Source organism: Anabas testudineus, chromosome 2 (genome assembly GCF_900324465.2).
Source record: "Anabas testudineus chromosome 2, fAnaTes1.2, whole genome shotgun sequence".
In the NCBI taxonomy this organism is placed as follows: Eukaryota; Metazoa; Chordata; class Actinopteri; order Anabantiformes; family Anabantidae; genus Anabas; species Anabas testudineus.
The window spans coordinates 22,019,580-22,036,120 of NC_046611.1; the positions used below are offsets into that span (position 1 = coordinate 22,019,580).

General features: G+C 43.1%; 1 protein-coding gene across 1 annotated transcript in view; it reads left to right on the forward strand.

The window, feature by feature from the left end:
- Positions 1-16,541, forward strand: part of ptprn2 (protein tyrosine phosphatase receptor type N2) — a 121,482-nt gene that overhangs the window by 6,174 nt on the left and 98,767 nt on the right. The window contains exon 2 of the mRNA XM_026361346.1: positions 8,372-8,422. Within this exon, the coding sequence (XP_026217131.1) occupies positions 8,372-8,422 (51 nt within the window). The remainder of the gene's footprint in view (positions 1-8,371; positions 8,423-16,541) is intronic.

The following is a 16,541-nucleotide window of genomic DNA, read 5'->3' on the forward strand; positions in this document are numbered from 1 at the left end:
GTGAAAACGTCCGTGGGCATTAAAAGTAGGATTGGATGCCTCTGTTAAGCCTTTTCACAACATTTTCATTCTGCTCAAATTCAATAGTGTTAATCAAGGGGTCAGTCTGAAGGTCACCCCTCTGCTGTAGAGCCAAGATTTATGATGAGGACAATAACGCTGTAATAAGGATTCTGAAACCTGCACGTTGGGCTCAAGAATTAATTTCAGCTGTGATTTAAGCAGTAATGTGTCTGCTTTATCTCAAGGTTGTGCTCATTAATACTCAAGACTATTTCTCAGTGCAGCAGGGAAACAAAATGAGTGTCGGGGCAAGGTAAAGCAAAGCCTACTGAAAGCATAATGGGGGAGTTATTTTTTATTTTTGTAACTAATTGATGCGACTGCTGTTTTCCTCCAAATATAGCTGACATCAGCCAAAAGCTTTTTGGTTTGCCGCCCTTGACATCCAGCACTACTGAAACAGGCAGGTTTGCATCTTTATTTAAGTACTGGTGAACCCAAACCCCCAGAAACAACACTAGACAACTTCCATGTTCATCACATGACACACACTGAACCAAAATACTTTTTTATCCCCATGCACATCATTAGAAACTGAGTATCACAAAAGCTGCCTTGAAGTCCTTTTTTATTTTCAAAATTGCATCCATTTGGACAGAAAAGCAGTGAGATTATTGTATTTGATCCCATTCACATGTGAATTGATCAAATAGGAAGGCTTGGCTGGGCTGGTGGAAGTCGTACAATAGTTAGAACATCAGTGCACATGCTCCATTGGCTGGAAAATGCAGATTTGTCCAGAACAGCTGGGTTATTCACTAATCGGGAATCATACAGAACTTGAGTGAGTGAGAATCTGAATTTGTCTTTTAATCCAGTATCCAGAGCTCTTTGCATCCATTGTGAATCCTACCTTTTTCTTCATATTGTACCCTTTTGTTTTCACACTAGCGTGAAGAACAGTAAAACAAAGAGGAATACCAGCTTCATGTTCAGTAAACCTTTAGGTCTCAATCAGACAGACTTTTCAGGGTCACTGTGTCGTATTTGAGAACATGTGTAAAGGTGCAGTTTAACAGGCTAAGGATCGTGACTCTGTGGCTTCATCAGTTCTGGAGCTGTCTGGGTGGAAGGTGAAACATCTTCAAGAACTTTAAGTAACTTTTGTAAATTGTGTAGGCTTCAACAAAAAATGGCAGTGGGATGCATTTTATATTTTGCACTCTGCAAAAAAAGCTGCACTAATCAGTTTTTTATGTATGAACAGGGGACAACATGATGGTATCTAGTCTGTACGTTGTTGCTGGTATTGATAATTTCACTTAAATCATCATTTTCACTTGTTCAAGTAAAACCACCAATACATTACCAGATATTCACTATGTAGTGCAGAAACTGGCTAGGATTAACTGGCATCCATTTATTCATTCATTCATTCATTCATTCAAGATTTTTCTGGATTTTGTGAAGATCTGAGTATTTTGTCTAGATGAGAAATGGTGTGGAGTGGATAAAAGTGCGGATACTGTGTGATGCTAAAATGAAGGATACACCACTCTACAGGTGTTGCAGCGGAGTAATTTCATTTGGAGCTGTGAAATTAACAAACAAGCATAGGAATGACAACAAAAATGTCATTTCACCTGCAATTGCATGCTAACTGCAGCGAAAATAAGTCTGCGATGACCTACATGCTAAATGAGGTTCAATTGGCAATCATAAGAGGTAAACCTTTTACTTCATCTGGAGGCCTGCAGTTATTTCCCCTGGGGCCAGTTGTGTGTGTTCACATTCAGCTCCTCAGCGCAGCAGAAAGAGGATGCTTAACTGTTTGACTTACTCCGGTTTTGCACTTCAGCACGCAATCACACCTCAGAAGAGGGGAGAAAATCAAATGTCTGAATCATTCAGCGCAGGTCAGGGAAAAGGTCAAGCTGGCCTATTTCTGGGTCCTCCACTGCTGCAGTGACGTTACCATCTTTAATTCATGGCCGTTGTCTGGGCTGTCGCCTCGAGCTGGCAGCTGAGTGACTGAGGGTGACCTGCCTGCCTGAGAATTCGGAGAGAAATTCTCTAGAAAGTTGTTGAGAAATATGTGCTTGGTTATAGTCTTCTTGACGTCAGGTGGTTTTACATCAGGTTACCTGTAATGTCTACCTGTCAAAGTAACCTCAAAGCCTCCTGACTTCCAGCTTCGGGCTCCTGCTGCAGTAATTATTCATGATGTTTAGATTTATTCTCTGATGGATGCTCCACGTCAATTCATAGACACAACATTGTACTTATTTCATGTCCAACCTTTATTAGTGCTCTTCACTGGTCAGATGGTTCCAATCAGTTTTAAGTCATTTCTACAGAACAATTATCACATTTTCTGTACTTCTGCCTTTCCAGTTAAGGAAAGGTTTTACATTTTGTGAGTAAAGAAAATTAGATGATTTTATTATATGTATTCATCTATTAACTGTACAAAATTAGCCTTTAGATGTTCAGAAGGGGTACAGAGGTGATCCCAGATCCCAGAGGTGGATGAAACCTGCACATAATGAAGCTACAAGCATCAGCCAGCACAAAAAACAGCCTGTCTGTTTATGTCCAAAGGTAACACAATCTGCCTACCAGCATTTCTAAAGTTAAATATAAATATAATATATTTATATTTTAACAACGATTTTATTAAGAGTTAGTAAAAAACAGCCTTTGGGGTTTTTTAGGGGTCTTAAAATAAATTGTCCACTGTATGATTCACTCCTTGAGGAAAAAAGGTTGTCTTTGTGAAATGCAGATGCACAGGATTATCTAAACCACTGTTGTGATGGTGTCCTGTCATTATAAAATCGAATTGTCTTGGGGAATGTACGAAAATGTTGAGGATAATGATAAGCTAACCATAGCTCAGTTGGTGACATGTGGCATACAGCTTTTGACAAGAACAGACCTTTTGGAGCAGAGAAAACCTTGGAGCCATCTTTAATTTTAGCAAGAGAGCGCCTTAATGACACAAGCTGTTTGAATCTGCGGACATGGTGTCATGCTGATGCTAATTTGCTTGCAGCTGATGTTATTCTCTCCTGTCCTTTCCCCAGCCACGGCCCCTTTTCAATTCACTTGCACTTTTATTGCTGCACTGTTCTAAAGTGGCTGTTTTTTTTTTTTGTTTGTTTTTTGCTGACAGTACAGGTGTGTGTATGAGTAGTAATGAGTCAGATGTCCTTGGTAGCAGCTTACATTCATAATAAAATACATGTTGGTGGCTCCAGAGAGTGAACGAAATATGTCCTGAGCTGCAGAAGGCTCAGGGAGTGGCTGTCCTCGCTGCCTGGCTCTCAGCATCCTCCTTGGCCCATCAGACATCACAGATGGTATCCCGGCACCGGCCAACCACCTGTGAGGCAAAGTGAACAATCAAGTCACTGATTCCTTGTTCAGGTTGGGTTTAGCCTCGTTGGGGCATATTTAATGTTCTAGGCAAGGTCAGCCAAATATTTGAGACGGTGTCAAGCAGATCTTCCAGATCTAAATCTGGCCCGACATGTGTAACAGACAGCTGGATAACGTACATGTGGGGAATATCTGAGAGAATAATACAGTCCTAATATTTTCTAAACTCTCAGTCATTCTGAGGTAGCTGCTTTTTCCTATTAAATGTACTGATGAATGATTTTACACCTCAGAACGGATACTCCCATGCTCTTATATCCCTGCATAGCTGAGGTTTTAGATGAAGGCAAATTGTTTTTGAGTGTACTTGTGTTACCCCTCGCTTACATATACATCTTTGGTGCCTTTAATAGGAGTTATTTTTATTGAGGCAGGCAGGGGGCATCATGGGAAAGTGTTTATTTTCTGCATAGCAGGAGACTGGGGCCAACATTAGCTTCTGGAAGAGCTTTTGTGCGAAACCTGCACATTGAATTACATATAACTATGAAGGCAGGTTGAATGAATCAGAGCTTCAGTATTACTACAGTACTATACTATCTCCTGCAGTATTATTATTATTCCACAGTGTCCTGAGAGTACAGTGTAATAACCACTACTGTGTCATGTTAAAAAGCTGTGAACTGACTCACCGCATTCATTGACCTTCTGGATTCTCCCTGCATACTGTATTTGTAAATTAGGTCACACGGTGCCTATTTTGGGGAGAGGAAGCTGCTGCACATTCGGAGCACCTGTTGTTAGCTGTCATCTAATGCTGCTGCTAATGAATATTTTCATGACTTATTAACCATACAGTTATTTCAATGAATACGTGATGTATGAAAAACACATTTTTTTTCCCAGAGCTTGGTGTGAAAGCTTCAGTTTGAAGCACAGTTATGATCGCAATATATTTATAGTGCATCATTAAACATTTGGACCCAAAAAGAAAATGAAGGTCACATTGAAAACTTTGAGGTTTAAGTCTTGAGAATAGGACTGTTTGTACACTGGAAAACAAAACCAATTTATTATTTTTATTATTACACAACTCAAGCCGTCTCTGTGGATCCTCCTCTTCCAGCTGAGACTATACTTACTTGACATGACTAACAGTCAATTTCCCATTGATGAGCTACACTAATTGATCTGTGAGGAGGTTGACATGGTAACAGAGCCTCAACACTCAATAGCAAGTAGCGCTGTTTTAAAAGGTCGTTTTGTTTGTGAAATTATCGTACGCCTATAATTACAACAGACAATGTGGTTATTCTTTCAGGGTGCTTCATTAAGATATGGCCTGGACTCCTTTTTTTTTTTTTTTTCACCAGCTTTTTTCCTCAGACACGACTGCCATCCCCTGTTTTTTGCCTGAGGTAATCAGCAGCATCCACTGTGATTGCATTTTAATTAAAAGGCACCATTTTAATCATCTCTGGCGTAGTGTCGGAGAGAAGGGGATGTGGCGTGATCAATCCTGTGTCCCTGCCTATCACACACATGCACGCGCACGCAGTCATTCGCACGTGCACACACAATGTCTGACTAACTATGCTTGGCTGGATGCTTCATTAAATGGAAGGTCGTAATTAATATTGAGAGCTGACAAGGCCTCCCAGAGAACCCAAGCAGGGAAGTGATGAGGAGGTAAAGTTGAATGGACTGACACTAATTGCTCGGTGGTGAGATGCATGGTCAAGAGGGATTGTGCGGCTCCTCCAACTTCACAGCTCGATATAAGTTTCTTCAGTCTAAATTTGGCATGGAGGCACAGGTACCTACACTAGAGATGTTTTCGTGAAATTTAGGGCAGGAACTAGCAATTCGAAAAGGCTCATTCCAAAGCAGAGGTGACGTGATAACGTTTTTCTCACTTTAAACCAATTAAGTTGTTCAGTAAAAAGATCTGTATCTGTCGGTATTAAGTGATGCTTATTACATTTTTATGGTATGCCCTATTATACAGCTGCTTTCATATTTGGGCAATAAACTTTCATTAAACCCACATTTTCTTCTGCCCAACACAGAGCTTGTAAACTCATACAATAGCTGACATGTTGTCCCGATGCGAAGTCACCAGCTAAGGAGAAAGAGTCTCCTTTCTCTGTGGTGCCTGCATGTCTCTCCTCATGAAGTGAAGGTGGTTGGCGTAAAGAATTGACCACAGGTGTGATTGTGAGTATGAATGGTAGTCTGTCTCTTTATGTCTTCTTAAGTGATAGACTGGCATCCTGTACTCGGTGTACTCTCGATTCAGTGACAGTTTGGACTGACTCCAACACCCCTGTGACCCTTAACAGGAAAAGCAGTTAAGATAATGGATGGATGTTCACCAGCCACTTGTTGACTTTGTTTGCTGTTTGGTGCTAAGTAGGGAGCTGATGATGATGAATCAAAACAGTGCATGCTGTAAAACCAATATCGAGCTGAAAGCCACAAAAAATGTTCCATATATTTGAGGGAAACCAAAAAGCAAGCGTTTCCTTGTGGTTTTCTCACTACACTTACCCCCTATTATATTATACATAGAAAATAAAAGACTCTTGCAAGCTGTCTCATTTAAGCGAACCTGTATCACTTCAGGCTAAATCAAAATTGAGCATGGATTTGTTATTATTATAGTTTCCATAACTTATTATTTTGACTGATCTATTATTAATAAATATTTATTAGAGTAGCTTTAGGATTTTGTAAAGTACTTTGGGTACCACAGTGTTTTCTCTGGGCTACAGAGGAGAACTAAAATAAACTAATTTCTGAAATGTTCAGTGGCGACCAACAGATGCATTTTGGCAGTATAGAGGCCACGTTATGTACAGGCTGTGCAGCAGAATAATGGTTTTCGAGTTGTTTCAGTTCAGGACATTCTGACTTTTTGTTCTAGAGAGCTGAGCGACCTCACAGCTCTGCCTCACTCTACATCATTAAATAACCATTTTGCCGACATATTGAAGCCATTACCTCCAAAACGTAAAATTTCATGAAGTTTGCCCCTACCTCCTAAACAAAATGACTGCATATTGTGTCTGTATAATCAAGTTCCCACGCACTTTAGCCTCTAATAATTATGCTACTGTTAGTCTCAGAAAGAAGAAACTTGGAACAAGTAATGGCTAAAAAGTTCAACTCTAATCTGCTCCTGTCCTTTCTGTTGTGAATTGATTAACAGACTTCCCGCACCTCTCTCGTCTCATTATTAAAGAAGTCTGACAGAGTCCTCACCTTCGCCTACTCAGCCTGTTCTTTATTCACGGTCGCAAGCTGCTTACTGCTGCCCATCAAGGCCAGCACACTAAGAGAGAGCATCCAGCTCCATCACTCCTACTGATGAGCAGAGGGGAGGGAATAACAGAGATAAAAGACTTGAAGAAAGAGTGCTGAGACTCGACTTTGTTGTTTACAGATTGGATCAGTGTTGCCAACACTGTAAATGACATAAAGTCAACGAGCCTATCAAGAGCCTACTGAACACACTCAGACTCTATGTTCTGATGGATTATGTCCTGGTTGAAGGTCTTTATTACTGTTCGGGCTCATTCTGACCCTGAATGAGTCACACTGAGCCTACAAGACAGTTTTTCTCCTGAAAACTACAAATTTCCCTGAAAATGTGTAAATGTGTAGGTAGGATCACCTGTGCAGATTGGCGAGAACAATCGGTCCTGTGCTCGTTGAAACTCCCACGTGTGAAATATGAACACAGGGAACAGCTAACCGTAATGCTCCTGCCATCTGTTCATTTATTAGTCTGGAACACCCAGCCCTAGTCCAAGCTTTAAGTTCATTAATATTCATACAACATTCATTTATGTGAACGTTGCCCATGGAGTTGGGGTATTAGTGTCAGAGGCAGGATAGAGGAAGTCACACTAATTGATGATTGATGACTCAGCCATTAGCAGTGAGCCACACAGCCTGAGTTAATGCAGTCTTAAGCTGTACTTTTATAGAGCTCTGACATATTTAGGAATTGCAGCATTGTGCTAAATTTGCACTGCAGTTAAGTACATTTTACGTACATTCAGTTGTATGCTTATGGCTCTCCTTCATAACCAATTAAAGCATTTGTTATGCTGCCTTGATGGCTGTCTGCCATATGCTGCTGCTGACTTGTTTCAATTCCCTCAATTTCCTTCTTCTCCCATGTTAACAAGACTTGCAGTCTATTTAAGGCTGCAGCTCATTCCCATGATCAATTAAAAGAATCGTTTGACAGTTGGGAAATACCTTCCTCTTTTTTTTTTTCTTGCAGAGAACTACAGCTCTACAGAAACAATTTGCAACTGTTTCCGTTTAGGAAAATCACAGGTCGTTTAAATACCTTTGCAGATTTTGGATGTGTAAAACAACATCATCTATTCATGAGCGTATGTTTTTGTTGTGTTTCTTCAGACAGACCCAGGCTCTGTTAACAGCAGCCTACTGGTTAATTGTGCAGCAGAAAAGAGACTGGGATCAATGTCTCATCTAATACTCCACCAAGAGAGGGAATAAATAACATTTCCAAAATGTCTGACTTTTCATTGACTTTTCATTTATTTGATGAAGATATTGATCCATTGAGACTACAACTGTCAAACCAATATTAATAAAAGCTCGTTACAGTTTTCAAAATCGTAAAGTGGCTTCAAACCGCTTGTTCCAGCAGCTGTATAAAACTATTACTATATAACTATATTGAATCTATAGTGATATACAATAGGGAAAAACGGCAAATTCATACGTTTGAGAAGCTGTAATGAGATTAGTCTTTTGTCAAATTAGCTTAATAAATTTGTTGACTTTAAAAATTGTATGATTGTAAAATTGTTTCATGTCTAAGTCACAACTCATTAGATTCGTCCGGCTCAAAGTCATCATTCATTTTAGGAGAATTGTTTTTCTCTCTCAAAATGTTTTAATAGATTTTGTGCTCATTTTCTGTTTCTCCTTCTCTCAACTCCAGGTTGCCTGTTTGAAGACGAGCTCTGTACACCGTATGAGTTCTGCGTCAATGGTAAGTTTGACGTAGAGGGTTGTATATGCCCACCACACCTCATTATACATTGTACATCATCTCTGCGGTATCAACCGTCATCGATCCCACGCAGCACTGAATCCTTCCTGGATATTTTTGATCATTAAGTTGTTTCAGCTAAGTTTAGACATATGATTCATGTTTAAGAAAAGCATTCGAGCACATGGGATTCAGGCTGCACCAGTCAAACACAGCACAGGATACACGAACAACAGTTGTCTCATTTCAGTCATCTAACCAACTACAAGGTTTTTTGATCGATACCGAGAGGATGTTTTCCTCCCTTTGTATGCTGAGGTTTCCCCAAACCAGGTTTTCCCCACGAACCAACCAACAATCTTGTCACGGGAGATGGATGTGCCTGCGGTTGCCATGACAACCTGTCACCTTTTTAATGGAGGGGAAATGTCCGGGCTTTTTCACAGTGTGGCATTCAGCCGGATCAAACACAAGGCTTCAGTTTTGATGGGAATTGATAGCATGTCGATATTTAGGATTGTCTTCGTGACAGCGCCATCGTGAAAGGTTAATGTATTCTCTGACAGTCGAAGGTTTTGACACAGGAGCAGTGGGTCAGGATGCTGTATTGTGCACCACGGATCTACAGCTATCCAAGTATCTGTGTGTTTTTGTCCTCTTGGGGATGATGACTAATTGCCTGTGCTTTGCAGTTGTTTGCTTTGTTTGACTGAGTTTTGTTCACTTCATTTACTGCATGCAGATTCATCTTGAAAAATCTATTTCACAAACAAAGGGAGCAGTTGCTTGTTGGCAGACAATTGAATTGTAGGTGCATGCAAATGGGATGTGACCTATAGGACACAGCACATGCTAACACAGGACAAGCACTGATAAACAGAAGACCAGTAAATTAAATGTCAGTTTTTATATTTTAATTCCCAGAGAATTCGGTTAAGGGCTGCATTGAAAGGTTAAGAGCTGTTTTTCATTATCAATTATTGTCTATTTGCATTTTTATTATTCTCTGGTTATGTGTTAATATATATACAATCGAAGTCCAATGGAATCATAACAATGAACACTACTCAAAATGAGAAATTAAAAAAATTATATTATGGATAAAAGTATAAAAACATTACTTTAGCTTAAGGAAACCAGCAATCACATGGAGAAAAAACTGCATTTGGCCTCAATCAGTGCGTCCTGAGACCAACATGAAAATGTACTTTGAGACCAATTGAGCAGCTCCTCCAGAACGTTAGAATGACGGAGATGCAAGAAGTTTTTGCTTGGTCCTTCTGGTTTCAAATCAGCCAGTACTTCACCCAATCGCTGTGTCACAATCGAAACATTTGGAAAAACTTTTTTTTCTTCAGTCATTCCAAATCACTCCCGCATTCTTTAATTTTCTCCTCACCTGAATAACAGCAGCCATCTGTGTGTAAGGAGATTGCACCTACCTTTCAAACATATTAAATGCAGACACAATCGCCGCCACTGCAATCGGTCTAAGGCTTGATAAATACATATTGCATGTGTTCAATTTATGTATGTGCCATTTCCCCTCACTGTGATCTGTGCACTTAAGGCAAAAATCCACAGTGTACACTCGTTTGCCCATTTGAAAGATGTAGTCCTCAGTATGCACTCTTAGTAGATCACTTTGTTTGTTCTGGGTGAGAGCAAGTTTGCACATTTTTTATACATACAAACGTTTGTAAATCAGATCCTTAGAGGAGTACTTGTACTTTTGTACTAACAGTAATTTTTAGATCATACACGGACACAAGAGGTATCAGTCTTCTTATTTAAGAAAGCAAATGTCTCTATTTTCCAAAATGTTGAACTATTGCTTTGAAATAGGTTTTTAAGAGAGGGAATATCTAATGATGAGGGAGCCTTATTTCCATATTAACCCATTTTAGGGGCAGTGAAGGAGAGGATATTACAGCACCACTGTGCTGTAATATAAAAAACTATCTTTAATTACGCACACTGCATTGGTACAGGAGGGAGCTGTGTGTAGCCCAATTGAATGAAATTGCTGACACCTCAACAAAAAAATACCCAGAGGCAAAGAAGAGGGTTATGGTGGGTGTGAAGGCTTCATGTTACGTTACATTAGACTATCATGCATTGATGTGCTTTTTTTCTTTTTCTTTTGATAATTCTCCCTTATTTTATATATATTTCTCTCTCTCTCTCTCTCTCTCTCTCTCTCTCTCTCTCTCTCTCTACATCTATAGATATATGTAGAGAGAGAGAGAGAGAGAGAGAGAAATACCGTATATATTTTTTGTACCATACTTTGGCCCCAGAAGCAGCACTCACATTACTCCTCTCATACTAAAATGTAATTAAAGGCGCTATGCTCAACTAAAGGCAAGTATAAACAGGCAAGAAAGACTAATGTTGGCTAAATGTTGTACCTAATGTGCAAGTAATGAGATATTATTACGATGCTTCGTAACCCTCTGTACATACTCAACTCTGTTACTCTCCACTGGACTCGTGATGAGCAGCAGTCGCCATACAGACAGAGGATGAGTGGGAGTAACTAGGTCTGTCACTTCAACTCTTCCCCAGGTCCCTGAAGGAGTAACCTGTTTTTTTCTGGCCTGGGCCAACCGTGCTCTTCGTCACCCGAGCTGTTGCCATGCAGGGTGGCAGAGGGGAGGGAGAAGTTGAGAAGGAGCTGTTATCTACGTGGTGTCAGACAACAGCTGTTTATATTCACTGATCAGCCACAACATTACTGTTGCCTAATATTGTGTAGGCTCCCATCTGTCGTCTGGACGTTGAAGGTGTCCTATAGTATCTGGCACCAAGACGTCAACGACATATCCCTAAATCCTGTAAGTTGAGAGGTGGGGCCTACATGAATACTTCCATGGTGCAACCTGATGGCCTGAAGGCCACCTTCCTCCATTGCTGCACGGTCCAGTTCTGGTGCTTACAAGGCCATCGAGATGCTTTTCCGTGTGCAGGAGTCAGCATGGGCACCCTGACTGCAGCACAGCGATATGCAATGTACTGTGTGTTCTGACAACTGTCAGTTAGTAGCTATTACAGTTTTCAGCAGTCGGTGCTATTGTAGCTCTTCTGTAGGACTGGACCAGACACCACGTTCTGTACTGATCACTGCGCACCTTCACCATCACACATGACCTGGAGATGCTCTGACCCACTATTGGAAAGAGGTTTTGGAAACATTCTTTCTAGATGTTCTTCTACTGTAAATGTTATGGTGTCACTTTAAGTAGGTCAGTAACTCCATACATCATTTGATCCACATCATGCTTTATTTTGGAATCAGCCTTTTAAATTTATATGTGCATCTGTGATTAACTTAATTCAATGCCTAGCATTTGAAGCACACTGGTATGGTAAGATAAACTATTGTACAGCGGATAAGTGCCACATAATTCCCCGAGGGTACTGGTGGACTCACATTAAACACTTAACCAATAGTGCTTTATTGACTGGTAGTTATCTTGTCTCCACTTGGACCAATATTGTCTGAAATATCCAGGCCGCGATACTTCTATTGAACGCAGCTCGCAACGAGTGCAACTGCAGCATAAACACTTAATGTAGTCTCTGCAAAATCTATAATCCCAAACAATATTGTAGGTGCAAATCTGAGAATAATCAAACATGAAGTGCTAAGTGAATAAACAATATAAAGGATAAAATGTGCTATAATTTATTGAACGAAAGATTCAGTCTCTTTGTAGCAAACATGTGGAGCTATAATGGAAAGTAAACAGAAATGTTAATAAAAATAAAAATCCAACAATAGAGCTCATTCATATTCAGTCAAATTCAATAGGCTGTATGTTTGATGTAGCTTTGAGAGTCTAGTTTATCTTTATTAATTTCTGTATTTGCATGGAGAGTGTGCGCAGAAATGTAATTATCATTTCAAAGGCACCATTGTCACATAAAAAAAAAAAAAAATCCCTGAATAATCTGTAAACACTTCATTAATCATATCCTGATCACTTTCGCTCTTGCTGTCTCTCCTTTCCCTATCAGCCGACTACATCTGGCTGCTCTCGATGCATTGATTTGGCCCAATTCATTTTTATGACACAAGTTGCACAGCTTATACGCCTGTTCCAATATGTCTTAATTTGTCTCGTCGGCCCTTCGTCCCCTCCCCTCTCCGACGTACAGTCTTTTTAGAAATGCTTTGCTGACTGTCAGCCTCAGTGTTTGCTCGTGTTTTCCCAGAGCTTTAGCTTTCACAGTTTAAATAGCTTTAACTGCAGTCGATTGTTACTCTGTCAGTCACAGCAGGAGAGACGGTGTGCGGATTCAGAGCTCTTTACCTTTTTTTAGCTTAAAACCTTCTTTATTCCTGTCAACATGCTGCGGATCAAGACGTGCAGTAGCTGCTCTTTAGTAGGAATGCCACTGATTTGTAGGATGGTTCTAAGGATTTATTGATTAATTGATTCTGTCAGCTCCTCTGCTCATTGTGAATTAAGGGTTGCCCTACAGTTTTATTTTGTACATGACAGTGACAGCCCTAGTTTTTTTTGCAAGGAGGCACCAATTAATCTATTGTGAGCTTATTATTTCATGATGATTATTACATGGACTTTGCTTTATTATTATATTATTTATTATTATTCCTAAACAGCCTTTGAGCAGTTCGACCTACATACTCTTGCATTAATGTCTGTTTTATTTCTCACACGTTTTAGGACAAAAACCCTGTTAAATATTGTTGATACTTGGTTGCACTTTATTTCTTTCAGATGTGTAGAAACCTCCATGCTCCCAACACATGCTGGGCTTCTCCAAGCCTGAAATATAAATGTTGTTTTTAGCTGTCAAAAAGCATAAAAAAGACTCGATAATTCAAACTGTCAACTACAAAAAACACGGTTGCTTGCTTTTATAGAATCAGTATTTGTCACACACACAACGAGGCGAGGACCCAAAAGCACGACGTAGGCAGGCTAGAGCAGTGAACAGTGTTTAATCACAGAGTGCAGGCAGAATCAAACACACAGGCAGGCCAGAGCTAGGAGACAGATTACATCAAACTAAAACAAGGCTAGAAACTGAAGACGGCTGCATAAACAAGCAGGAGAGTCCAAAACTATCATACATGCAATAACTACTAGTGATTCGCAGCAGACTGAGAGACGGGAGAGGTCTCCTCAGCAGAGACAACGGACTGACAGGGAGGCAGTGGAGTGGAGTGGCATTTGTAGTGATGGGGTGGAGATAAGATGCAGGTGAACCAGATGAGGGTTGATGTGCTGTGATGAGATGGACTCAGGAACATGCAGGAGGAGGGTAGTATCTGAAAAAGAAAGGGGACCATAAATGAAAGCGCATACATAAAGGAAACGTGCAAAAAAGGATGACAGAACCCCCCTCTCAACGGCCGGCACCGGACGGCCCACCAGGCTGCCCCGGATGGGATCGATGAAAGTCCCGCACCAGAGCAGGATCCAGAACAGAGCGGGCAGGAACCCAGGAGCGCTCCTCCGGGCCATACCCCTCCCAATCAACCAGGTACTGAAGGCCCCGACCCCGCCGCCGGGACCGGAGAAGGCGACGGACAGTGAAGGCAGGAGCACCGGCAACAAGCCGGGCGGGCGGAGGGGGCACGGAGGCGGGAGCCAGAGGGCTGGTCCTGACAGGCTTGAGGCGGGAGACGTGGAACGTGGGATGGATCCGGAGGGCCTTAGGAAGCTTGAGGGTCACAGCCACTGGATTAATCACCTTGGAGATAGGGAAAGGACCCACGAAGCGGGGGGCAAGCTTCCTGGAGTCCACCCGCAGGGGCAGGTCACGAGTTGACAGCCAAACTCTCTGTCCCGGAGCATACTGGGGGGCAGGAGAACGGAGCTTGTTCGCTGCCCTGACATAACGCTGTGACATACGGAGAAGGGTGTTCCGGGCCCTGGTCCACGTCCATCTGCAACGGCGAATGAAGGCCTGGACTGAGGGTACATCGGAGTCTTGTTCTTGGCACGGGAAAAGGGGAGGTTGGTAGCCATAGGCGGCCTGGAAGGGGGAAAACCCCGTGGCTGAGGAAGGCAGGGAGTTGTGCGCATATTCCACCCACAAGAGGGATTTGGACCAGGAGGTTGGTTCTTTTGAGCAGAGACACCGGAGGGTCCTTTCTAGTTCCTGGTTCATCCTCTCAGTCTGGCCGTTTGTTTGTGGGTGGAATCCTGAGCTAAGGCTGGTCGTGGCCCCCAGTAGTCGGCAGAAGTCCTTCCAGAATTTGGCTACAAACTGAGGTCCCCTGTCCGAGACCACGTCGGTCGGGAGACCGTGCAGACAGAACACCTGAGAGAGAACAACCTCAGCCGTTTCCTTGGCCGATGGCAGTTTGGGAAGGGGGATAAAGTGGGCAGCCTTTGAGAACCTGTCCACGATAGTGAGTATGACTGTATTACCTTCAGATGGAGGGAGTCCAGTGACAAAGTCCAGAGACAGGTGCGACCAGGGACGGCGAGGAATGGGGAGGGGGCGCAGAAGGCCAGCAGGTGCGTGGTTGGGGTTCTTATTCTGGGCGCAGACAGAGCAGGCAGCGACAAAGTCCTTGACATCGGGGCGGAGGGTTGGCCACCAGAAGCGCTGCTTAACCATTGCCAGAGTACGGTCGACACCAGGGTGACAGGCGAGACGGGAGGAATGAGACCACTGCAAGACCTGGGACCGGAGAGAATCTGGAACAAACAAGCAACGGGGGGGACAGTTGGCAGGAACTGGGAGGTTAGTGATTGCATCGGCTACCTGTCTCTCGATGGGCCACCGTGCTGCCCCGACGATGCAGGCCGGGGGAAGAATAGGGTCCGGTGTTTCCAAGTCCTCGGCCTCTGGGAACTGCCGGGACAACGCATCGGCCTTTGTGTTCCGGGAGCCTGGCCGATACGCGATGGTGAAGTTGAAACGTGTGAAAAACAGGGCCCAGCGTGCTTGCCGGGCATTGAGTCTCTTAGCGGTGCGGAGGTATTCCAGATTCTTATGGTCTGTCCACACTGCAAAAGGCTGCTCACTGCCCTCCAACCAGTGGCGCCATTCCTCTAAGGCCAGCTTGATGGCCAGCAGTTCCCTGTTGCCCACATCGTAATTGCGTTCGGCAGGGAGCAGTTTCCTGGAAAAGAAGGCACAGGGATGTAGCTTATTATCAGACACTGACCTTTGTGACAGGACTGCTCCCACGCCGAAGCTCGAGGCATCTACCTCGACCAGAAATTGCCTCTTGGGGTCGGGAATGGTGAGGACCGGTGCTGAGGTAAAGCGGGTTTTAAGATCCAGGAAGGCTTGGTCAGCCTCTGCGGTCCAGATGAAGGGGAGTTGTCCAGAGGTGAGTTGGTGAAGAGGTGAGGCGACAGAACTGTAATTTCTAATGAACCGTCTGTAAAAGTTGGCGAACCCCAGAAAACGCTGCAACTCTCTCCGAGAGGTGGGAACGGGCCACTCGAGGACGGCCTTAGTTTTCCCCGGGTCCATCTCGATGCAGCCAGGGGAGATAATGTAACCAAGAAAGGTAGTGGACTGGACATGGAAGGCACACTTCTCGGCTTTTAAGAAGAGGCCATTTGCTAGGAGCCTCTGGAGAACAGCCCGGACATGTTTCACATGTTCTTGTATGTCTTTGGAAAAGATCAGGACGTCATCCAAATAGACAAACACGAAACGGTTGGCCATATCTCGCAGCACGTCGTTGACCAAGGCTTGAAAGACTGCTGGGGCATTGGTGAGGCCAAATGGCATTACGAGGTACTCGTAATGGCCATTAGGGGTGTTAAAAGCAGTCTTCCATTCATCTCCCTCTCTAACCCTCACCAAGTGGTAGGCATTTCGCAGGTCGAGCTTTGTGAAGACGGTAGCCCCCTGAAGGAGCTCAAAAGCTGAGGGGATGAGTGGGAGAGGATACTTGTTTTTGACCGTGATGTCATTGAGCCCTCTGTAATCAATGCAGGGTCGAAGTCCTCCATCCTTTTTCCTGACAAAGAAGAACCCTGCACCAGCTGGCGATGAGGAGGGCCTGATGATTCCCGACGCGAGGGACTCAGCGATGTATGCATCCATCGCTAGCCGTTCAGGGGGAGAGAGAGAGAAAAGGCGACCTCTAGGCGGGGTGGTTCCAGGAAGGAGA